This window comes from Phalaenopsis equestris, unplaced genomic scaffold (assembly GCF_001263595.1).
Source record: "Phalaenopsis equestris unplaced genomic scaffold, ASM126359v1 Scaffold000840, whole genome shotgun sequence".
NCBI classification, from domain to species: Eukaryota; Viridiplantae; Streptophyta; class Magnoliopsida; order Asparagales; family Orchidaceae; genus Phalaenopsis; species Phalaenopsis equestris.
The window spans coordinates 4,846,850-4,873,840 of NW_018165280.1; the positions used below are offsets into that span (position 1 = coordinate 4,846,850).

At 35.1% G+C, this 26,991-nt stretch overlaps 1 protein-coding gene across 3 annotated transcripts in view; it reads right to left on the bottom strand.

Moving 5' to 3' along the window:
- Positions 1-20,927, bottom strand: part of LOC110031680 (transcription factor BIM2-like) — a 38,710-nt gene extending 17,783 nt beyond the window's left edge. For 2 of the 3 annotated variants that reach the window (XM_020735012.1, XM_020735010.1), the window contains exons 1-4: positions 20,547-20,927; positions 13,818-13,923; positions 4,146-4,215; positions 3,945-4,040 (exon numbers count right to left, since the gene is read on the bottom strand). In XM_020735012.1, the coding sequence (XP_020590671.1) occupies positions 3,945-4,040; positions 4,146-4,215; positions 13,818-13,923; positions 20,547-20,637 (363 nt within the window). In that variant the 5' untranslated portion in view covers positions 20,638-20,927. The remainder of the gene's footprint in view (positions 1-3,944; positions 4,041-4,145; positions 4,216-13,817; positions 13,924-20,546) is intronic. The other variant, XM_020735011.1, reaches the window with a different exon arrangement.
- Positions 20,928-26,991: the final 6,064 nt, after the last annotated feature.

Below are 26,991 nucleotides of genomic sequence, written 5' to 3' on the forward strand. Positions count from 1 at the left end.
GATGTAATTAACTATAGGGGCTTGCCTCTATAGGGAACTTGAAACTCAGGTAAAATAAATCCTATTTAATCTTTGTATTAAATAGGGGAATTTGTCGGTCATATATAAAAGGTTCGCAGACCAAACGGATGTCACAAATCTCTTAGTTTGCAGGATTGGGTCTATCGCTGAGGTCTACACTTATCTCTCGGGAAGGTGTAGTATTCGCGGTATCAGGCACGATTATGCAAACTATCAGACTAATGAGATCCATTTGGTCTCATTTTTCTAAAATTAAAACATACTACTTTTAAAACTCAAACTATATATCCTTTATATTTAAATTAAATCTCAAAAATTATTTTCATATATCATATTTTTCAAAATTAAATCTAATCGAAAAAAAAGTTGACCGACAAACTAATATAAGAGTATTATCCAAGGTTCGAGTGGTTCTTCGGTTGTATCTCGTTCTCGTGGTGATTATCCTTCCACCATCGCTCCAAACCGTTCCCCGCCACCTTTCATTGTTGCAGCCAACCAGAATAGCTATTTTGCTGCCCTTTCTACAGTTTCATGCTCTTCCAACCTTCCCTTACGTACTCCCACTTGCCTCTTGCTGTCCCTGCCTTTCCCAGCCTTCCCAGCCACCCCTTCACCCATCTCAACTTCTTGTCACCTGCCAGGAAGCCCCACTCCCTGCTCCTACTGCTAGCACCCCTAAACAGCCCTCCATCCTTGCTTGTTGTCTTAGATGTTCCAGCCCTCCATCTTCATTGTCGCTGCTTTCCAGCCTTCCCCCTTTGTTACCATCATCCCAGACAACCGTTCCATGTCAATATTTGTTGTGTGCCTGCGGGAAACCGATGTCTTCCTACTTTCTGTGTGCCTAACACCCCGTCCATCATCCTACCACATTCCAAACCCCCGCCGATCACCATCACCACCACCTCGAGATCCACCCTAGTTTGTGTGTCATGTTTGTTGTTATTTTGCATTTTGATACATTTGACTGCAATTTTCTACTTGCATTCAGCAATATTATTTGTTTTTCTCGTTTTTGTTGGTTAACCCCAGTATCACCACTCCTTTTGAACTTTGTCAAATTTGACTTCAGTGACGTAAAGCAGTGATTGTTAAAGTATACAACTAGCAGGATATATTCATGAATGTGTGCTAAAGAGAACATAAGGGATTAGACAAACATCTCTTGCGACTTTCGACATGACAGGGTTTAAGTTACCATTACCAATCTTCTTTTACCTGTAGAAAATTCCCTTACCATCTTCATGATTTTTGTCCTAATTTTTTATGGTTTGTTCTGATGGATATTACATGAACAATCACAAACCAAATATAGGTTATTTTTAGACTCCCCTTGCATTTTCTATCATAAGAATTTTTTTTACGTACAGGGTAATTTTTTTAATTTAAATTTTAAAAAAATAGCATTTAAAAGGTGAAATTGATCTATTATGTGTGGGGTACCATAAAAAACATTAGAATTTGCATTCCAAGTCATTATGCGCATAATTCCATCAATTCTATAAGCATTAAAGAATTGCACAATGTTTGTACACCTATATCATCCTAGATCTATGCAGATTTGACAGCAACATGATTCCTGACTGCTTGCTACACAGAGAAACATAGGAAATGAAAGTAAAGAAAATAAGGAAGAACCGCATGCTCACGAACAAGGCAATTATCTTGCTCATCAATATCATATATCAGTAGAGAAACATAAGGGAGATGCATGATAAAGCTGATATATGGAGAGCAAAGATTTATAAAGCAAATCCCATATTATGGGATAAGGCGGCTGCTGCTGCTGCTGCTGATGATATGGTAATTGGATATTCTCAAAAATATACGCCACCAACAGAAAAACACAAGATCTCCATGATAGAATCATGAGAAGAAATGTAACAGTTCGTTTTTTTAAACTATGCATATATCCAACTCCATAGTTTGAAGAGCTGGCCAACAAGGAATGAGCATTTAAGATGGAATGCAGAAAATACTTCATGTTTGCTTTAGGTTCAGGTTGGCATACATAAGTGGGCTGTACTTCGGAAAACTCCTGAATTTGAATATTTTTAAAAAATTGCGGGTAAAAGAATAAACTGCCTTCATGCCCTTGAGCAACATATTTACAAAATGATCATGGCATCCATACAGCGATGCATCATTAGTTAATTACGTATGCTTGAGATGGCTGCATGTTGGTTCAGTCAAGAACAGCTTCCCTCAAATAGAAAGAAGATTATGGTACACGCAGATACCAGCATAAAATATGCTCTTATTTTTTGGAAGATTTAGGGTATGTTTGGCGCAGCTGTTGATTATTTATAATCTGCTAGATCATTCGATGTAGTTGAAATAATGAAATTGGGGCTATTTGGTTAAGTATCAGAATAATCTGTCTTGCTGTTTGGGGCAGCTATAGTTTAATAGTTTATTGGTGGTTAAATGACATTCATGCCCCTGTCTAATAAAACTATTTGGGGCAGCTTAATCAGAATAGCTTATTGGCAGAACAGAAGCATATAGTGCAGAAGCATACGATCATTACAGATCAGTTCTAAAAGATGACATATAGTTCTCACACCCTCATGAGTACCAAGAGAACTAAAAAAAAGTACAAATACAAGTACAACAACAATGAGAAATATTAAAATATTTAATTTCAGACTCTGGCTATGTTTGTCCTCATCTGCACTGTCAACCTGAAAAAACTCTCGAATTTCTAATGAACCAATCTCATACTCATGTTTACTATAAAAAGGAAATAATCGCAGGCCATAAACATTGTGATTCTTAACATTGCTCTAATGCTATAATATTGCCCAATGCTATAACCATTGTCATTCTTAACATAAAACTATAGATAAGAGTATGGATTCATCTAATAGAAAGATCTAGAGCCCAGAAAAAATTGAAACAGAGAAACTGAAACCTTTCTGGAACGAAGAAATGAAAACTAAAATTCGTATTTGCATTCTCCACGCTTTTCTTCAAGCTTAGCTAGCATGGATTCCTCTCATAGAAAGTTCTAAAGCCCAGAAAAAATCGAAACCAAAATTTTTGGAACGAAGAAATCGAAACCAATATTCGGGAGTTAGCTTAAGAAAACAGAAAAAATCGAAACCAAATTTCTGTAACAAATCCCTTGCTCTTCCGTGAAGGAAGAAAAAAAATAAAGTACAGCGATGTTCGACCGTTCACGACCAACGACTATCGACCCCTCTACGAATGACAATAAGATAAAGCATACCTTACGATCAAACAGAAAAATTAAAAGGAATTTGGGCCGGTCTCCTCTAGGGTAAGAAGAAATTTGATCGCAGGCACCGACCAGGGAGGGAGAGCCCGAGGGAGCTCAGGGGTATTTAGGGCAAATCTTGCGGCCGAACGTTGGGACGCGGGTCGAGAGCCGCATCGAAGACCTAAAGGAATTACTCGAAGCGGGACGCAGTGTGGTATAGTTAAGTCGCCCAAATGCCGATCCAAACACAGCGGCGGCGTTTCCGATCCAAACACAGCGGCGGCGTTTCCAAAACGCCGCCGCACCTAAATAAACTGCCCCAAACGGGCCCTTAAGAGCATACCACTCTATTTCCATGGATTTACATATCTAACACTAAACTTAAATTTTTACATTTATGTCACTTTACCCGTGCATGTAATGATGTATTTCACTATTTAAAAATTAAAATATTTATGTGATATGAAAGATTTGGGTGGTAAAAATATAAAAAGTAAACTATGTAAATAAATCGGAATTAGTTGGTACGTATGTAAATGCTCTTTTGTTTTTTGTTTTTTTTTTTTTTCCTTCAGCAAAATATGTTAAAGATCACACAATCTGAGCAATATACCAGTCTTCAGGGAGAAGTCAGAAAAGAAGAATGGAAGAGCGAGCTGGGGGAGTTAGGGGGGGCAATGTTTGGTTCAAATATTACCCAGGTCATAAATTTGGTATTTTCATCACTCCATCCAGGGTACAATGACTGGAACTTCTGTACCTTCTCATGCAAGAAACGGATATATTCAATGACCTGTAAAATCATGTTAACTGTAAAAACAAAAGCAATATACTGGTAAAAATAATAATGTTAAAGGAAACTCCTCCAGCTCTAAATATCCTAGATGAAGAAAATTACCTCAAGAAGAAACGATGCTTTATCTCTTTTCTGATCACTATTCGGCAGAAGTTCTCGAAGTATTTGAAATCTGGCTCCAAAAAATAAGATAATCTGATCATTTATTTCTACAACATTTCTTACAGCAATCTGTTGACTGGATGATCGACTTACAGGGAATAGATGGAACTGATTCCAAACCCATTAAGAAACAAGAAGTAAAATTTATTGCATTTAAAATGTCTAATAGATAAATAAATGTGTGTTCAAAAAAATGAGAATATAAAAGTTTTTGAGAGGACAGGAAAACTTTATAACATTTGATGCAACTCCATGCTAGCTTACTTTGATGAAGCAACTCCAAAGAATAACCTTATAACATTTGGATTGTTACGTTTAACCAGTGACAGGAAAAGATAATAATTTGGGGAATTAGTTGAGTATTCCATGCTAACATTATAGTATTTGCACAATCTTACGAGAGCTTCTAATAGAAAATATATAAGATCCCATGAATCGATGAGATGATCTTAGAAGAGAAAGAAAATAGTGCGAAATTCTTGGTGAATATAGCCCAATCGGCCAAAATTATGCAGCAACTTCACACTCCCCTCAAGCAAACGAAATTCATTCCGAGCTTGCCTCATATTTACTGAAAGAATACCCTAGATAATCCATTGGTGAGAATGTCAATGAGTTGTGCATCTGTGTTTACTTATAAAGTACGGATTAGATAACTGTCAAGCTTATTCTTTATAAGGTGTATATCAACTTCAATATCATTTCTACTATCATGTTGCATGGAATTTATTTTTGTTGCAGAACGAAATATAGCCAAAGTTTGTATATTAAAAAGCGTAAATATTAAGAGCTTGATATTAAGCAACTTAATTACAAGATCTTTTCTATACTAGACATATTCCTAATTTATAAACGTTGGAGTGTATATAAATATGCAACATAGGTTTTTTTTATTTAAGAAAGCATAGAAAGAGCATTATTTTCCTTCACCTGTATCAGAAACTCATCGAATCGTTCTTGTCCTCATCGTTCATCATTGACATTAGCCTATGTGAATCGTTCAACTTCGGTTTCATTTGAGTCATATGGATCACTAGACTTTGACGTCGTCAACATCGCTAAGCGTTGATGGTGTATTCGGCTTCATATGCATCATTTGGTGTCGCCTGCAGCTGCTTCGACTCCATCCGACATTGACAGTGCCTCGTCTCCATCCAACATCATCTGCATCGCAGAGTGTCGACGGCATATTCAGCGTCGTCTACACCTGATTTGTCTGCCCTATCTATGTCGACGAGATTAAGGCATCGATGAAGTCGACGTCTGCTTTGGCCTCTCTGTCTGCTTCGTCTTCTTAGGTCAAATTCCTCATAGTTGCGTTTGGCTGCTTAGTTCGGCTTCTTTAACTTTGACGAATCATTTTCTTTATTCAACGATCGTTGAAATGTTAGTCATTGAGTTATTTGTCTCCTATGCTTTGGTCGCTCCTTCGATTCGTACTTCAACACTAAATGTCATCGTTTATGGTTGGTGAACAATAACATCTCGTGACAGGTTTGGTTTCATCAGCGGCTAAAAGTACGGATGAAAAGTTAAATGACATCAATTATTTTTATTGGAATAAAACTATGAGAATCTATTTAACAAGTATTTCTCAAGAGAGTCACCTTATTGATAATCACTCAGCTGAGGCTGAATCGAATTACTTTGAGTAGATAAGAGTGGATGCCCAGCTTTTGATACAAATACAGAACTCTATGAACCTGGTCAACCTGGTCATATTACTCATTATAGTTGTGTTAAAGAGGCGATGGAGAATTTGGCGTTTACATTTTCTAGGAAAGAAATTTTTTCTTGAATCTTTGATATATGTCAAAAGTTATATCGAGCTAAACAACAAAATCAGTCACTTAACATGTATCACATGCACTTTAAACGAGTGAATAAAGAATTAAACACATAAGTTCTCATGCCTCATCTGTGCTGCAACTTAGTGATTTCGCCAATCAGAAAAACAGACATTAGTAAACCTTAGTCTCAAAACAATTATAAAAGTGGAACTTCGAATTCTGAAAATCAAGGGTCGAGCATGGTTTGCTACTATTGTCATAAGATTGGTCATTCGAAAATGACGCGTCAGAAATTGCTCAAATAGAACAAGAAGGATTTTAGATCACAGTCAACTCACATGATCAATACTAATGAGGCCTCTCAGAGTCGGACTTTCTTAATCTTTGCAAATGAATATGTCAAGTTCATCCAATTTCAGGAAGCATCGAAGAAATCCCCTCTATCACTGCCCTTATTGAGTCAGGAAACAATGATGCTTGTCTTCTTTCCTCTTCCACACAACGGGATGATGATTCTGGTGTCACAGATCCCATGACAAGGCAATCCAAAATTCTTTTCCACCTTTCATAAAAATCTTCCTTCCGACACATAAGGAAATGGATCTATATATAATTTTCTCGGTTCTAGCATCATTAATGTTACATCTACACTACCGTAAACATTTGTTTTAAGTTTACCTCAAATATCTTTTAAACTTAACCCAATTACAAGATTAAATGTGTTGTTCACTGTTGCATCTTTTTCTTTATATACCATTGTCTTTTCCAGGATTTTATGGAGAAAAAGTTTATTGGTAAAAAAACATGAATCGCGCGCACGAGGGAGGGAGGTATTTTAGATAACAAACTACCTTGACCCATAACCTGTTACAACACCTAATCTCCGTTTGAGGTCAATTGTTTATTAAGGCATCTATCACTACTCATGCTAAAATAAGTATACTCACGGTGTCAGCAATTATCAACTTTAGATTGTGATTCGTGCCAATTTGTTAAACATCATCGTTTGTCTTTTATTCTCATAAATAATGAAAGATTTAGTCATCATTTTAAGTTGGTTCATTCTGATGTATGAGGATCTTGTCTTGTTTTATCTAATGAATTTAGATATTTTGTTACTTTTGTGGATAATTTTCATCGTATGATTTGGCTTTACTTTATGAAATCTCATTTTTAATTATTGTCGCATTTTTAATCTATTTGTGTTGCAATTAAAACTCAATTCAATGTTTATGTTAAGATTCTGAGAAACGATAATACCAAAGAATATTTCTCTGCACCTTTTCAAACCTATATGACACAAAATAAGATGTTGGACCGCTCATTCTGTGCCGATACTCCATCCCCAAATGGAGTAATTGAAAGAAAAAATAGACATCTTCTTTAGACAGTTATAGCTCTTTTATTCTAAACTAATGTACTCAAACATTTTTGTCACATTTGACTTTGCTTTATGAAATCTTGTATTAAATTACTGTCACATTATTAATCTATTTGTGTTGCAATCAAAACTTTGCAATCAAAACTTAAGTCAGTGTTTGTATTAAGATTCTGAGAAGCGATAATGCCAAAAAATATTTCTCTGCACCTTTTCAGACTTATATGACACAAAATAAGATGTGTCATCACCCATTCTGTGCCGATACTCCATCCTGAAATCGAGTAGTTGAAAGAAAAATTAGACATCTTTTTTAGACCACTAAAGCTCTTTTATTCTAAGCTAATGTATCAAACAATTCTGGGTTGATGTAGACTCTATTGCATGTTTTTTATTAATAGAATTCCTTCTACCGTTTTACAAAACGAGACACCCTACCAAGTTTTATTTCCAACTAACACTTTAGTTTCCATTGAACCACGTATATTTGGGTGTGTTTATTTTGTTCGTGATACTCGTCCACTGGTTTCTAAACTGAATCTTAAGTCATTAAGGTGTGTCTTTTCTATGATACTCACATTTGCAAATAATGATATCAATAGTTTTCTCCTCTTAAATAGATAGATGATTTTTGTTGATGTCATATTTCATGAACAAACCATATTCTTTGGTAGCTCAGCATTCCCTATATCCTCAAAAGATTCTGATGAGTTGTTAATGTATCACGTCATTAGTTCAGATCTTGCTTCAACTCCACCTCCACCTCCACCACCACTGCCTCAGTCTAGACCACCTATCACTAATGTTTACTCTAGAATATCTCGTTCCCCTGACTCTAGTCTGACACCAATATTATCTTCGTTAGCGGATCATCCTCCCAGTGAGCTTGATTTATCTGTTGCTCTTTGAAGAGGTAAACATCAATGTGACCACCCCATTTACTCTTATATGAACTCTAACCAATTATCTTCTACTTCTTGCTCGTTAATTGTTTCACTTGACTCTTGAGGTTCCAAGATCTGTTCAGCAAGCTCTAACCCATTCTAGGTGGTGGGCAGTAATGCTTGATGAAATGAATGTCTTAACTGAAAAATGAAAACTTGGGAACTAGTTGAATTAACTTGGGACAAATAGATTGTTGATTTTAAATTGGTCTTTGTGGTTAATTTTCATTACGATGGATTTGTAGCCCGTCTAAAAGCTCATTTGGTTGCTAAAGGCTATGCTCAAACTTATAGGATCGACTACTTGGACACGTTCTCACCGGTAGCTAAGTTGACTTTGTTTCGCCTAGTTCACTCCTTGGTTGCAATAAATAATTAGCCCCTACAATAGCTTGTTGTGAAGAATGTGTTTATGCATGATCTTTTAGAGGAGGTATACATGGAGCAATCTTCTAGGTTTATTGCTCATAGGGAGTATGCGAGATTATGTCATCTTCAAAAGTCTTTATATGGGTTGAAGTAAAGCCCTCAGGCATGATTTGGAAAATTCCGCCAAGCAGTAGAAGAGTTTGGGATACAGAAAGGTAAAAGTGATTACATTGTACTCTACAAGCAATCAGGTTCGGAAATCATTCTATTGGTGGTTTATGTTGATGACCATAGTATTAATGGACGCATTTCACACGGAATGGTATCATTGAAATCATTTATTCAAATCAATTAAACATTAAAGACCTAGACTCTTTGAAGTACTTCTTGGGGATTGAGGTATCAAGGAGCACGAAGGGTATCTGTCTATCTTACGAAAAAATATTTTGGATTTGTTAGCAGAAAATGACAAATTAGGGGTAAAATCATACAGTCTTTTGATGCGTCTTAAGCGGTAACTTACCAAGGAATGAAGAGCCATTTGATGATCCTGAACGGCATAGGAAATTAGTGGGAAAATTAAACTATCTTATAGTGATTTGCCGTAACATTGCTTATTTAGTTAGTACTATAGATCAGTTTATGCCTTCCTCCATAGTCTATCATTGATTAGTTTTGAAACAAATACTATATTACATCAAATGGGCTCCTGGACAGAGTATTGTATTTCAAAATCATAGGCATAAAATCTTGAATGTTACTCTGATATATATTGGGCAAGTTCCACGATTGATCAAAGATCCATTATTGGATATTGTTTCTTTGTTCGTGGTAATTCTATGATATTTTTTAGCCATAGCAATCACATATTCCCAACATCAAATATCTCAATTTCGCTTATGAACAATACCTTGCTACCAAGTTTTATTTTGTATCTCTACAAGTCATAAGATTGCCTCAGTAGAATATATAATATCATAAAATTTATCTCTTGTCAATCATAAAACATGTATAATACATATTTTTGTATACTTCAATAATCAAATTTTCTCCCCTTTTATCTTTTGCCCAAAATTTCCTTGAAATATTGTAAAACTCTATCTAATACCTTAACATGTGATCTTTAGGATTGTGAATGATTTAGGATTCAAAATTATGCTCAATATTCATGGCAAACTTGTTATCACAATAGTCTTACTGAACTTTTAATCAACTCTTAAACCTTCTAAGATGATTTTAGTAATAACAATTCACAAATTCTCGGTGTCATGGATTACAATTCAACTTCAACACTAAATCTTGCTACCATATATTACTTGTTATTTTTTAAATTACAAAGTTGTCACCTCAAATTGTACAATATACTAAAGTTAACCTCTTCTCAACCATAAAACTAATATGTTCAACATCTATCAAGTTTTCAGTATTGAATCCACCCCTCTTAAATCACATATCTTCCCACATTTCTCTTCAAATATTATAAAATTTATTTGCTATCATAAAGTGTAATGTTTTTAGTATTATACATAAGTTAAGATCGTATATAAATTGTCTAACCACACTATTAGCATAAACAATATCAATTCTAGCGTGTGTTAAATAGGTGAGTCTTCCCATTAGTATGTAATAGGAGGCTTTCCTACAATTGTATCGTTTACAGCATATCTATAATTATAATTAAATTTCATGAGTATGTCAAACAATTTAAATCCTAACTTGCACATTTCTTCCAATAGGCATGCTATGGATTTTTGTTATGAAATGAAGATCCCATGGAGATAGAGTAACTTTAATGCCAAGAAAATATTTTAGTTTGCCAATCTTTGAATCCAAACTTCTGAAACAATCTTTTTTTTTTTTTAATTCTACATTCCTCCCATATGAAACTATTAATGTGAAGAATCCTCATGATGCCATTTATTTCACAAGAAATATATAATCGCCATGACTACGTTGTATCTCACGTTAAGCAACATCATGGTGAACCTTTTGAACCACGCCCTTGGAAAGTGCTTCAACCCATAATGTTTCTTTTAAGGCACATATCTATTGTTGTATATATAAGCTAAATCTTGATGGAACTTCCAATATATACTCCATCCTCCTATTCATCAAGTATCTTCCAAGCATTCTTCCACTCTTTACATAATATACACCAAGAATTCTTCACATTGAATTGTTATATCATTTAGTCCCTCATAGGTGTTCAAGTTAGAGAACTCTAACATTGTTCATTTAGTTTCACAATAATTAATCTCATAATTTTGAGAGTACCAAATAGCCTTTGACCACAAATATGGCTTTATGCCTTTCTAGAGAACCATTGTGTTTATATTTTATATTTTCTTAGAAATAAAAATAGCATATAAGCTAGTAAGAAAGGATTAGTAATTATGAAAAAGAATTATGTATAATTAAAACAAATGTAAGAGATCTTTAGTAAAATTTCTTGTACCTTACTTATAAACTTAATGATTCTCTCAATAGATTCAATGGCATGGTTTGATTCGGTTGATTAGACTTGCATAGACGGAGATGGCTTTCTTCTTTAGTAAACTTGTAATGGTTTATTAGAATGTGGGTTGGGCATTGACTCAATTTGGCTAGGAGCAGCAAGTTCTATAAAAAAAAGTTACATAAGATGAGAGGTAAGCAATGTCATCAATGAGAAAAAAATTCATTTATGAATAAAATTCTTTCTTAGGATGAGTAGTAATACAGTAGTGATCTTTTTTAAAAAAAATTGGCATGAGCGGACAAATATCTCTCATTAAGATGGTAAAATTTGTTCCCATTTGTTATGCATAATAGTTAATACAAACACAGTTGCTTGCTTGAAAATATGATTTTTCTCTGTTTTAAAAATGTGAACGAACACAAGAAATGGTCCTAAATATTTTGAGAATAAGATTGTTTGAGTTGTTAAAATGTGGAAAGGATTTTCTAGTGCTTATGTATGACTCATGAACCAAGCACCAATGTAGGTGATTGAATTATGATATGAGCGCTATTAAAATTGCTCCCCCCAATATTATTTTGGCATACTTTTTCATAAAAGGAGCCCAATGTCATAACAAGTAATTAATCATTCCTTCGTTCACTTGCTCTATTTTATCAGGGTGTGCGTGCAGAAAAAAAACACAAGTACTATTCATTTTTTTCTTAGAAGCATGAGGAAAAAGAATAGTTAAAGTAGTATTTGTCATGGCTTATCAATGCTAAATTAAATTATAATCATGTTGAAAAAATATACCTAAATCACTTTTAACTTTTACTAAACAGATCCATAGCACAAAAGTGCAATCTTTGATAAAATAAAATATTGAGCCAAAAAGAAATAATAAGCGTAGAATGTGATCCCCAAATGTACAATGAATGAGAGAAATGAATGAAGATTTTTTTGTCATTCATTGAAAAATTAATATGATTATATTTTACTAGTTCACAAACATCATAATTAAAATTTGCCAATATTGATTTCCTTGAAAAATAAAGAAAGCATGATTGTGAGATAATAAAGGATCAATAGCCAAGACATAGGTGATGAAGACAGATTTTTTTTCTTTAGTAGATTTAAGGGTTTTTGAGATATAAGACAATATAAAAGATTATATGAAACTTTCTTGATCTTTAGATAGCTCTAGGTGGCGAGTGTGAAATACGACTGACAAAAATTATGGAATTATTTTAAAAAAGTAACCATGAAAGGTTTCATTGTCACATAAAACTAATTAATCCTTTAATTGCTCCTCTTGAATTTGATTTTTCTACCCCCACTATGTATTTTGAGAAAAATCTCACAATTTTTTGTAGAAAAAGAGCAACATCTTGATCGCCTTTTCAACAATCATAAACAATGATAAGTTCCCTTCCAACAATATCGAAGAAAAGTGGAGTTTATCAACCTAATTCCTGCAAAGTATCACCCCTAGAGAGATCCGACCATTGTGCGTTGTGATCATTATTGTAACCTCATACCCAAAATAACTAGCCACCAAATTCTCTACCATCTAAATCAATGTTTCTGGTCACTATTTACAATATCTTATCACCATGAAAAGTAAATTATGTAAAGAAATTTTTTCACAGCCTAGTTCTTAAAAATGATAATAAAATTAGAAATTAATTGGCAAATGATATTTCCTCTGAGACAACATTCAATCATCTACAGCCGAACATATCTGCCCACAATATCTGATCTCCATCTGGCAAGTGTTCTTTAGAAAAGTATATGGCAAAGTAATCATCAACCAATATGTTTTTTTACCTCCATCATTTATCCTCCTTGTTTTGTAGCCCTATTTTATCTCTCTCTATTGTTTTTACTCTTAGGACATCTCAAATATTGATTAATTTAAACTAAAAATATACAGTGGAGTATTAAAATGAAGCCTCTCCTTGATAATCACACATGAAATTTAGCTTCACCATCAGCTAGAGTCAAAACTATTTGTGTTCTATGGATTTTCATATTCAGGTTTCATCTATATGGAATTATTGATCGCTATAATGCTAATTTGATGGCCAAATTATACATGTAGGTCCACAACATTGCTTATTTTTATTTTTTATTTTTCCTTCAGTAGCTCACAATCGAACTCTGTTCAAATGAAAGTGAGGAAAGACGGGTCAAAGATCATAACCCTTGTAGACCCGTCGAACTCATAATCCTTGTTAAATCAGCATACAATCATATCTTATTTTTCGTACCAAATGGAAAGAGGCAAGAGGGGGTTGGCTCAGCCCCCCGCTCTCAACTAAACCCGTTTGGGTCAAATTGGTTCATTTTTTGGAGGAAAATCCCGTGTCAATACTTCCATGAAAGTGAGGAAAGACGGGCTTTGATTTTTTGGCCTGCATAATTGCCAAAAGTAAGGTGTTTTTTTTTTTTTATATAGCTATATAAGCATTCCATTTTAAATTAATACATATGTGTGATAGCAGCCCTCACCTTTTTATCTTATGACTGGATCTTAAAACCCCTCCAACCAAAACTGAATGAAGATGATGAGAAAAACACAAAAACATGAGCATAAGAAGTTATATTAGAACAAAACTACATAGGTTCACTGAATTACTCTTAAAAACACTAATAGCAACTATGCGACTAAACTTAATAAGAAAAACTTGCCTATCATTTATTTTACTTCTACGTCTCTGCTCCGTGGCAGAGTGCTTTGATCGTGGTGTGCTAACTTTCTGATTAATACTCCTCCCATCAATCTTTAAAGTCAACCCTACATAAAAAATTCCTTCATCAAGTAATTCAATCATAATCGTTCAGACATAAAATTAGCAAACATGAAAGCAATGCCTACAAATGGAGAGATTATAGGCATAGAAATAATGTATGGTACGCACACCATTGGCCAAAAACTCAAAAGAAGGTGAAATCCTAAAACTAAAAGTTTAATAGCAGAAAATAGAAAATAAAACTAGATAAAATGTTTACAAGTACCTTTTCCTCTCCCAAATCAACATAAACCACATGAAAAAGCAATTTGTAAAAGTAAAACATTAATAGTAGCCAAACTACCCTTATCCTTACAAAAAATAAAATGTATTCCATTTTACTTTTACCCTATGTTGGGTGAAAATGGCATGCTAAAACTTTTAAGGAAATATGAGATTAAATCTCAAAAAAGAATTTCAACTATTCAAACGAGATTGATTTAATCCTAAAGTATCACTGTTCTTCAATTCAGTCCCTCCGATTATAAATTTGATCTGAAATGGTCCCTTGTGTAAAATTTGTGATACAAAATTGGATGTCACTTTAGTCCCTCGCTATACAAAATGGACCAAATCTAGCCCCTCAGAGCTTTTGGATCATTTTTTATAATTGAGAATCTAAATTCAAAAATGTTACGGTCTACAACAACCATGATCGTCGATTTGCCACGATTGAATGGCAGGGTCAATTTGCCATGAGCGCATGGCAAGTAAATGATATAGACTATTGCCATGTCGACCTCCCAAGTAGCTTGTAGAATTAAAAAAAAAAAGATTGTAAGAAGCCTATTGGTGTCAATGATTGATATCTTGTTACTCAGAAAATGGAACATGAATTGATAAATTTGTGTGCATCCTTCTTCATATGCAGCCAAAAAAATGTTGTTGGAAACAGTTTAAGATTGAAGGCCCCCAGTCTATACCTATCACACTGTAGTCATTCTATTGAAACAAGTTCTATTTCAAGGGTAATGTTGAAGCAAGCACTACTCTATCGTGCTTATCTAGCAATCCATTACAAAATTGGAAGTGGGAATGGAACTTGGGATAATCCTCTAGTTGTTTCTTTTTTTGTATAAGTTTCGACTTAGTGGTTACCTCTGACATAACTATTGCATGATCTAAGAAAAACAAGTTGAAAGAATAGCCAAAAGGGATCATAAATTGGAAGAAGAAGCCTAACTCATGAACTCGGTAGAGAGCATATGAAATATACTGGAATTGTTGAGTTTGTATTCATTGTGTATTATGGCCAAGTAATTTAATTAAGAATTGTAATTGATATGGCGTTTGAACAACTTGTGACACAAGCTCTCAAATGCTTTTTGGACTGGTAGAGATTGTGAATTTGGAATGCAAGAACTAACGCCACTTCTTAAACAGTTTTGAAACGGCGCATGGATTATGAACATAACTTCAAGCTTGCTTCAATCAAGAAGTGAGATTGGATAAGCACCGCTCCAATGTCCATACTGAAAGCTTTGGAATATATTATTAATTATTGAGTAAATCATGTATGTAGAGAAGTGTAGCGGATTTACCAAGGTTTGCTGCAATGTTTGAAAGGCTTGTTGTGTTGAGTCAGTCCAATTGTATGCATCTTTTTGTTATAAAATGGGGACTGGGCCAGCAATGTTAGTGAAGTTTCAACCGAATTGAGAGAAGTGACCGACCAAGGCCAAAACCAACAATAGCATTTACAATGGTTAAGATGGGTCATTGTAGAATGGCCTCAATCTAGTCGCAATTTGGATAGATTCCAACAATTAAAACGGCATGACTAAGGTATTAGATGGATGCTTGACCAAAGAAGCCTTTAAATTACAAAACCTTGAACAAAGGAGCATTTTGAATGACAGCTGATGTAATTGTAATCAGTCAAATATTGTGTGTAAATTGACAAGATGACCTTGTATAATATTGTTAAGCACCAAAATATCATAGAAAACAATAAAATTTTCCATAAAAATTGTTTAAGAATGTTATTTATGATGGTTTGAAAAGTCAAATATGTATTGATGAGTCAAGAAATGACAATTATGGGTACAAAATGTGCTAATGTAAATGTCCTATGAAGCAATTCAAAGTTAATAAAAAAGCAAGTATAAAGGCCAAGTTTGCATAAATGATTCCTAGTAAACTTTTCATCACATTTATAACATAGACCTCTTTGAAGTTTGTCCATGGTCTCCGTTAGTGTTAATTTCCCGATGGGCAAATGGTGGTTTGGTGGGATGTAGGAGATTGGGAAGAGTGCATGGTGATGGAACGGTTGATGGCTTGGGCTTGCCATCATGAGCCTTGTCAGCTTAGCTACCTCGATGGCTTGGTTTACGGAACTAGGTTGGTGTAGAAAAACCTCTCTGTGAACAGCAGGCTTTAAACCTAATTCCTTAAATGAATAGTTCATCCATACCTAAAATTTGACATGAGAGGGTTTTGTGCTGCACTAGATAATATATGATAATAGAAGATTGCATGAGCTTTGCAAGTTCTTGACTTAGTTTGTCGTAATTGGAAGGACCAAATTGAGTTCAGAGTGCTTGAAGAAACTCCACCTAGTTTTGATAATAATTTCATTTTTGTGAGCTATAAGTATCATTCCTCTGTTGGGCCACCAATGTGAAATACCGCAAGTGTGAGCGTATCGTCACCAAAGAGTCTACAAAAGCTATAGTAATGTTTGATTCTCTAAATCCAAGTTTCGAGGTTACCATCTTTGTATCATGGAATGATTGTGATGGTGAAAAGTGTAGCTAAAGGTGTAAATGAGCTGAGTCGGCTCACTAGTTAAGCTTATCGAGCCACGAGTTCAAGCTTAAGCTCGAACTTAAACTCAAGCTAATAAATTAAACAATCTGAAATTCGAGCTTCATATGACTATTTAAAAAATAAAATAAAATAAATTTATTACAATAAACATTTAAATAATTTTTAAAAAATAGATAAAATACCATTTAAAAAAAATTGCAATGTGGAGTGAAGTGCATTAAATGCAAGTGATAATTTCTTCTCTACCCATTTCACCGTTCTCAAGATGCAACGTCTCTTACCCATTAACGGCCATAAATCCCAAGATCTCTCTAGCAAGTTTTTGTCGGTTGAGACCATCAATTTTCTCGTATGGTCAGCTTTTCTCTGGTCCCTATCATTTTCTTCGATGATAGTACGATTCAAGCTCTTCAGCCGCAGACGAGTCGAGATCGAGCTCAAGTTTGAACTACCATTTTGGCAATTCAGACGAGCTCAAGTTTGTTGTGACTCAAGCTTGAGTTCATTATGACTCGAACTCGAGTCGAGTTTGTTGTGACTCGAGCTCCAGTTCTCTGTGACTCAAGCTCGAGTTCGCTATGACATGAGCTCAACTCGACTCGATTACACCGCTAGGTGTAGCTCCAACAAGGACATAGACCGGGCAGTAGAATGTTTCAGGTGACTATCTTGTCGAACACAAAATGATCTTGTTTCAACTCAAGCAAGGTGAGGCCAATATGAACTTCATAAAGCAGTTTAACTTCAACTAGCTAGCCTTTGGTGGAGACAATGAGTAATATTGTGCATTGTTGTCAGGCATACATAAATGGCAGGAAGGGAAGATTATCAAGGAGAGAACCAAATTAATATGTGGTAGACGACGATAGACGACCTCATTGGCAGTTCCAGCACAAATAACAAGAGAGGTTGAGAGAAATGCGAGCAAATAAAAGAGAGAAATCAGAGAAGATAGAAAACAAAATAATAAAACAATTTCAACAAAAAAATATCACTATTGCTTATTTCCTTTTATATTCCCCACTTCAATTAATATACATTTTTCCCATTAATGACCATCTCTGAAAGCTACAAAGTGTCATGATTTTCTAATAACTTAAACCAACTTGAAATCATGTTTGGAGATGAGAGCCCTTATTATGAATAAAAAACTTGTTGGTTTTTTTTTTCTCATTATTTCTTTACATGAGTTGGTTAGTAATTAGAGGTCATGAGTGCTAATAGGTGATTTTTTTGTAATTATCTATGCCTTAAATTATGAAAAATGTCGTTACATGAGTTAGTTTTCTGCTTAGCCTCAGTTTGGAGGGAGGACTTCCTATTCTATGTTGGATTCCATAGATTAGGAGAAATGAGAATGTGAGGAGATCGCAGCCGAGTCCGAGATATTGCAAAAATCAATCACCAAAGCATCTATTATGCCTCCTCCTCAGTAGCTTTCTTGAGCCCTATTTCTACAACTCTAGGGGTTGTCTACCTGAGTCTTTGCGACAAAAGACAAAACCAATAAAGATTATTTCAAGGTGGGAAAGCGCTGTGGAGCCAAAGGTAAGGTTTCACCAAGGAATTCACAAGTAATAGATGAATTGTGGTAACAAATGGATTTATGACAAACCCAACCAGGATCGTTGTTCTTCAATTGTTTCAATTCTTTGAAGTCGTGCTATATTTTGACCATGAATACAATTTATATAGACTCGTGATTAATAGCTATTCTTCCTACTTGAAGTGTGTAAACCACAAAAACCAAAAAATGCGAGCGCACCATTTCAAGCACTTGAGAAGAACAAATAATTATCAATTTCCTAATACTTCAAAGCCTTTAATCAGGTTTCTATTCTCCATTTTAAAATTATTAATCAATGCTTGATTTATTGAACAATTAAACTACTTGTTCTCATTTGGATGTCTTTACAGGAGGCGGGAAAATTCATCCAGCCTACCTCTTTGAGCTATTATTGCTGCAAGACAGAGACGCTTCAATGTCAAGTAGCAAGGAGAAAATAGCAATTGCAAAGGTTGCCATAGAAAGAAATCAACACAAGAGGAGAGACTTAAGAGGTTTTGGTTAAAAGCATCAACACCAAAAGAAAAGGGGCAGCAATCATTAAAATGTCAGAGCCATTTTCTTGTGCAGGTCCGTTTGAAAGAAGGGAAAACCGGAATACCTTTGTTCTTTGTTAGAATTGGGAGTCCATTAATGGGATGCTCATGCTAGAAAGGAATAAGTAATAACAAAGCAGGTAGATAGGAACCTCTATAAGGATGTGGAGAGGGTTTTGGTCCAGTTAGTTATCCTTGAACTATAATCTTATAGTTTTCCTGTTATTGGAGTTCGCTTAATGTTGGAAGCCGTGTTGATTGGCATTGATGAGTCATTAAGAAATTTATCTGATCAGGCACAAATCTAGATGCACTTTGGGTAACATTTCTTTCAAATTTAAACTCTAGATCTTCTGAGTTTTGATTTTCACAAATTTATATTTAAACTAAGCATCTCGACAATAAGAGTTTAATGACGCTGAAAGTGATTCAATCCGACTCCAAATAAGCCTAGATTAAAAACTTAAATTATTGTCGAAAGCTTGGAAATATCAATTGGAAGTCAAACGATCTCAAAATTGTGCATGTTTATAATCAAATCGAACGTCTCGATGAGAAAAATCTAATGATTCCAAGATCATTTGATTTGATGTCGTTAAGTCACTTAAATGTTGAAAAAAATGATTCATGATTAAGAGAAGAGAATCAATATGGATTGTCTGATGGAGTGTTTTGAGATTCTATCTCAATATACTAAAATGACTCCCTAAAAAATTATAAATGCACATTCATTCTTCAATTGAAGGAGGAAGAGAAGAGGAGTGAGTTAATAACTACAACATAACTCTTAAAGAGAAGTGCAAGGCCAGTGATTTCTAGCAATTGCAGACCACCATCAGCAATTGTTGTGGCTCAATTGCTATTTTGGTAGCCAACTATGACTATTGTACCCACCAAATACAGCCCTTATAGCCAACTACGACAGTTGTGGCAACCAATTATAGTTATTGTAATCTCAAATACCGCTATACAGTTATATTTGTCAAGTTACTTCAAGGCCGTTTTGATTTAAATATAATTTTGTAATCTCATCTCACCTAAATCAGGAAAAAAATTGACCTTTATACATTCAATTTTCTGGTGGACTTTGATTGAGTCAGACCCCATGATTTTTTCCATTTATTGGATTTTTCAATTAAAAATTTTGGTGGTCTCTCACACTTTTATATGTGAGTTTGTTGGGAAATTATATTGAGCTAAAGCTTAAGATTTCTCTGTCATTGAGAATTTTGTAGCCCGCAACAAGTATGTTGTGTTTTCTCTATATGTCAATTGTATAACCAAATAAGGACACATGTCCACTACCCAAAAGGCTGCGGAAATTGTTAGTTATTACTCTATGAAACCAAAACCATTAGCACCCCTTCTATCGTTTCTCCATGTGATAGACTTTCAGCCAGGTTAGAGTTCAGCGATCCCGTCCTGGTGGCGACGGCAAGGTGCTCACGGTGCCGCTGCGTCTGACAGCATCGCATCACATAATCGTCATTCTAAACAACATTATATTCTTTAAACAACCTCTGAACCATACACATCACATTTGATAAATAACATCTCAAACTCGATTATTGTTATTATTATGCTACTGTTTAGTACTTCTATCTAGATATCAAGGAACCAAGAATCATATCCGGGTTGCTCGGCCAGTTTCCTTTGCTTTCCTTCCTCAACTCTCTCATTCAGTGTAAAAACGCTAGGCAGAGAGAAACTAGAAAAATACATAAAAAGGTAAAAGAAAAGATGACGGAGCAACCTTTGTTGGGAGACCCTTCCCTCTTGCCGTACTCCTCATCATCGTCGTCTTCGTCTTCAAAAACCTTACTGAACCTAGAAACTGACTCCATCAGCCTTTATTTTCCCTGAAATCGGTTGCTCCTGCTCTAAATTTACATGAACCTCAGAACCACTAAAAAGGCTAGAAAAGGGTAACAAGCGGCGGAAAACCTAGAGTTGAGCTCAATATGGAAGTAAAACAGGGAGAATAAGGAGGAATTGATAGCCGATAGACGAGCGACGCTTCGAAGGTAGCAGGGCATCAAGGAGCAAATGGTGACAGACCGACGGGGAGACAAGAATAGCAGAAAGCAGGGAGTCAGAGTGCGCCCTAATAACTTCCATACTTTATTTGTTTAGTCGGTAGTTTGATTTAGTCGGTAGTTTGATAAATGATTCGAAGTTCCTATTTTTACATGCGTAGTCAATAATAAATTAAAAAATAATATGAGAAGTATATTAGCATGAATCTCTAGATAGATAGAGAATCTAGTCATCTAATTTGAACAATGACGATCGGACGTAACTATTAGACGATTGTCTGATTTGAACAATAGCGAAGGAAGTTTCTTGTTTGGGCAATCGGTAAAGCGTGCCAAGAGATCTTTCACAAGGCAGTGATTGGCAATCGAGATGATCGGTAATGAGTATCCTCTCGAATCAGATGTCGACAAAGCCAAGAATCAATAGGTATTTGGTGAACTTCCTGTCGATCAAACCAGTCTTCTAATATTATTATATGCAAATATCTTCGTAGATTACCAAAAAGTACCTTTGCAAATTAATGATGGGAGGACTAATGTATGCTTCTGTAATGTTGGAAACTATGTCTATAAATAGAGGGTTAATGTCATGTTTTTTTAATGTTGGGAACTATGTTTATAAATAGAGGATTAATGCCATGAAAATGCGGGACACTCTCTTTTATGTTTTTGTAATGTTGGGAACTATGCCTATAAATAGAGGGCAATAAGGGGGACGCTCTCTTTTATGCTTTTGTAATGTTGAGGACTATGCCTATAAATAGAGGATTTATGTCAATAATAAGGGGGACATTCTCTTTTACTATTCATTATTGTACTCTTTCTCTCTCTTATAGAACGCGCTATATCTTAGGTGTATATCCCGGACATTTTTTTATTCAACATTATTTAAGATGTGGTGAGCGTGGAAACATATTGTCAACAAAAAGAGGAGTCCAACAACAACAACAAGGATAATTTAGTCATAGGAAAATGGTAGAAATAACATGTACTAAGGAGTTCATAGAAGAATTTGTCCAACAAGGGTTACAGGAGTTGAGAACTTGGATCATAAACCAAATGTCAAGACAATTTTTGAGGTACTCGGAGCAGTGGCTCCCTTGGGGCCAATCCCAGTCCCAGGAGGAGAATCGGCCCAGGAAGAAGGATCTAAGCCCCCTAAAGGAGAACCACCAACAAACAATGGAGGAAGAGTGATCCATCTACAGACAAAGCTCGATGACAGGTTGCACCAAGACAGTGTTGGATCCGCCTCTATGGAGGAGAGGAACAGACCAACGCGAACCAAAGTGCAAAGGCAATCGGGAAATGCTTTCTCTCTACGGATCTCTGGAGTTGAAGCCCCAAAGAAGTTCAAAATGCCCGTCTTAGAATCATATAAGTGGTGATTGGATCTCAATGACCACATTGTGTCATTTGAATCGTCCATATGCCTGTTGAAATTTTCCAATGACATTAAGTGTAAGCTTTTCCTCATGACGTTGAGATCAACCACACTAAGGTGGTTCGACGGATTGCTCATGGGGGTAGTCACTTGTTTTGTGGAGTTCAGGAGACTCTTTCTATCCCAGTTTGCCAGTGCCCAAAGGTCTTAGAAGAATCCCTATGGCAATTGAAGCAGGGAGCTAATGAAAGCTTGTTGTCGTTTATCGCATGTTTTCATAGTGAAACATTAGATGTTAAGGATTTGAAATTTGACATGGCCTAGGCTGCCCCGACAAAAGGAGAGAGGTTGCAAAGATTCAGTTTCAACCTTGAACTTGCAGAACCACGGAGCTTGGTCCAGCCGTTAGAGATGGAAAACAAGTGCATTGTCGCCTATGAGAAAACCCAAGAACCTACCAAACAAAGATACCAGAAATGACCATCGCATGATAACAGAAAGCAACCCAAACAAAGCATATGACTGACCTCGTTGTCAGGGGACTAGAAATTGAAAAGTTAGATCAGATGTGGAATGTTCCTGACATCATCGAACAGAGAGTTGGTATGGGTCGTACAAGCTAAAAATGTTCACTGGAAATGATGTCCCTCAAACTTGGAGCGATGACGATCTAAAGATGTTTTTCCTTAAATCATCCACACTTGTTGAAGAAACACTACCAGGGTTTTTTGTAACATCTTCTTTCTTTCAAAAGCCTTCCATATAATGAAATAATTTACTTGTTACATACACAATATCCAATAGATTGAGGTTTATACATTCAGAATCTCTCTAACAATATTTACTTCGCTTATTTTTCACACTCGGGTAACTAATGTTGTCACGCTCAAAGAACTAACGTTGTCATACTCGGGGAACTGACACTATGAAAAGAGACCTATGGGATGTAACGACACCCAACAATGATAAGCTTCACGAGGGGAGTACAAATGATCATCATGTGCACACTTTAAAAAGTCAGCACCCGGCAGGGATAAGCTCCGTGAGGGGTGCACAAAGGATCGTATTGTGCTCAAATTATAAAATTAACACCCTGCAGTGACAAGCTCCGCTAGGGGTGTATGACGAATTCTCATGGCTTATGGAACATATCAGCACCCAACAACGACAAGCAACGTGAGGGAGCAAATGTCATATGATATAAACCCTCAGCTCTTTTTAGGATTCTAAGGTTGTTTGTTCGGTACGACGTAAATCCTTCTATCTTCTTGGGTATTTGCATGATTGTGTCAATAAATACAAGTCCTAAATTCTAATAAATTATAGGATTGAAACATTATTATGACTTCCTCTTTCAAAGGCATGAAGTTAAGCAATATGATAGTTTGGAAAGTCATTGAGATTCTCCTTAGAATCTATGGCAACCCCTGCTTCTTGCTTCTTTACTGTCAAAATAATTGTTCATATTTGAGCTATTCTCACTTGATTTTCCTACAAACAATTATGGAAACCTAACTTTGAATTCTTGAAGACGAAACTCTGATCTTAATCGAGAGTTTTCTTAGGTGAATTTGGTTTTCTAAGATGTAATTAACTATAGTGGTTTGTCTTTATAGAAAAATCAGTAACCCAGATGATATAAACTATATATAGTCTTTATATTATATTGAAAAATTGTCAGTCATAAATCTCGCATACCAAATAATTCATAAATTTCGTAGTTTAAATAGTTGAGCCTACTAACGAGTGATACACTTATCTTTCAATGCGGTGTATCAGTTGTGGTATTCTGCTCAATTAATTAAACTATCAAATGAATGAGATCTCACTCGTCTCACTTTTCAAAAATAAAATATTATTTTCAAAATCAAATATATAGATATATATATATATATATATATATATGTATAATAATAAAATCAAACATACTTTGAAAGAAAAAGGCGACTGAAACTGCCCCTCACACAACCTTACTTAGACATTAGATAAACTCATTTGCGGCTTGCCTTTTTTGTTGTTATTGGTTCATGTTACGGTAATTTGAGGTTCATCCTTGCTCTATTATCTTGCATTCTGGTTCATCCTCACTCCATCATCAATTTGAGGTTCGTCCTCACTCTATGATCATTCAAGTCCCACTTTAGATGCTCTAGAAATCCAATCCAATCAATAAGCACTAAAAATTATGATTATAGACTCGAGAAAAACAAAAGACATCTCTATATTATTCGAGGAAGGATAATATATATATTTATATATTATCATCTCTCACTCATGCACGCTTCATTAAATGCAAAGATAATACACACACACAATATATATATATATATATATATATATATCATATTACTCACGCATGCAGCCTAACCTCCCTCTCCCCTCAGTCCCTCTCTCTCTCTCTCTATCTCTCTCTCTCTCAGCTGAAATATAAAAAAAAAATTAATAAAACAATATCTCTCCCACGCCTACTTCCTCCCCATGGCCTCCATGGCTATAAAGGTGGTGAAAATGAAAGAAAAAAGAAGAAGAAGAAGAGAATACGAGGAGGAGAGGATAGACACAACTTTTCATAGAGTCATCGAACTCACTTACACCCTTGAGCAAAGTTGTGCTCCTTAACCTGAGGAACACAACACCCCCACCGCAGCCGCCGGAAAACCCGTTTGAAGCTCACGGCCACCTTGCGATTTTGTATAGAAAACCATTTCAAAACTCATCCAAATTGTTATATTAGGCTCCTTAGGCCCTTAGGAGACCAAACCAACGATTTTTCATATTCCTCTCAGTCGTTAACACCTCCTCCAAGCGAAGCCGAGTCAACTCCGGCGAACATCCAATCCGACATAAAAATGACGTCAAATTGACGCCGCAAGGACTTGGATACGCTCAAAGAGATCTACTTATTCAAACCCAATTGAGGACAAACCTCTTAGGCTCAGGTATATCTCTTCAATTTAAACGATTATCCCGAACATCTCTCCCTTTTAGATCAAAAAATAGATCACAAAACATGCAATTAACCGTATGGATGTGATCTACTATTCGAGCTAAACAAAACGAGCCCATGAACACAAAATTTCTTTGAGAATCGGCGGAAGAGAACGAAGCTTGAGAACTTTCAGCCGTTTGTTTACTCCGTGTGTGTGTAGTGGGTGTCACGCGAGGAGAAGAGAAAATTCGTGAATATTTTCTTTTTTTTAATGCCAGAAATTATGACTTAACTTCAAAATAACTTTTTTATAGAAAACTCCAAAACACAAATCGAAAGATGCTATGAACTCAAAAAAATGAGAAAATTTTTTCAAAACTAAAATCATAATTTTTTATCAACTAAAAAATGTTTAATTAATTTTTGAAGTTTTGGAGTACTTAAATCATAAAAATTAAAATATAAATGGAAAAAATATGAAATTTGGCAGAGACATTAAGTGACTTGGAAACAACCTTCTCGGATTTTTTTCAAGTCATTTTGATTCATCTGTAGGGAGATTTCTTTTTTTTAAGTAAAATGGGTCATTTTATATAATTAAGAAAAATAAGAAATGTGAAATTTCCAAATCCCCCTTGATTTTGTTCTTTGACTTTATACAGATTTTGGAAACCTTAAAACCATTTTAATAATCATAATTCACTAATTATGGGAGTATGTTTGAGTTATGTTAGGTTAGCCTAACCCGAGCTTAAGCTAAACCTACTCTGGCCTATTTATGGTTCATGTTGGTCTCCTAGCATTAGTGAGACTGATATGAAGTCAACCCCTTAGTGACCCAATTTAAACCCAATACTTGGCTAGCCAACTTCGAGGTTACATTAGCTAAGCCTAAACCTTATGTTAGTTAACCCTAAACCAATATAATTAATTAACCTAAACATTAGGTTAGTTAACCCTAAATTAATGGGATTTGCTAAGCCTAAACATTAGGTTAGTTAACCCTAATCCACAGGATTAGCTAAGCCTAAATATTAGGTTAGTTAACTCTAAACTAACATAATTAGTTAACCTAAACCTTAGGTTAGTTAACCATATACTAATATGATTACTTAACCTAAACCTTAGGTTAGTTAACCCTATACTAATATGATTACTTAACCTAAACCTTAGGTTAGTTAACCATATACTAATATGATTACTTAACCTAAACCTTAGGTTAGTTAACCCTAAATCAATAAGATTAGTTAACCTTAAACCAATAAGATTAATTAACCTCCAATAAGATTAATTAACCTAAACCTTAGGTTAGTTAACCTTAAACCAATAGGATTAGTTAACCTAAAAATTAGGTTAGTTAACCTTAAAATAATAGGATTAGTTAACCCTAATCCATCGGATTAGCTAAGCCTAAACATTAGGTTAGCTAAACATAAATCAATAGGATTAGTTAACCTAAACATTAGGTTAATTAACCCTAAACCAATAAGATTAACTAACCTAAACCTTAGGTTAGTGTCGGCACTATTTTTGGTGTGGGGTTTGTCCGTAAGAAGTTGTCGGTCATCGGAATTGAAATCCCGTTGCCCGCTTCGGAAGGACGTTTTTAAAAAAATTAGTTTTGAAAAGATGAAGTCAAACCGACCCCATAATTTTCATAGTTTAGATGAAAGAGCACTTTATCTCAAATCATGTATCTATCCCGAAGGATGAACACAAGAATTGAGAGTGAGGCTCGATCAAATAAACTAAAGAAAGTTATGACATCCGTTTGGTCTGCGAAACCAATATATTGGCCGACAAGTTCCCCCTATTTAATATAAGGAATGAAATAGGGTTTATATTATGC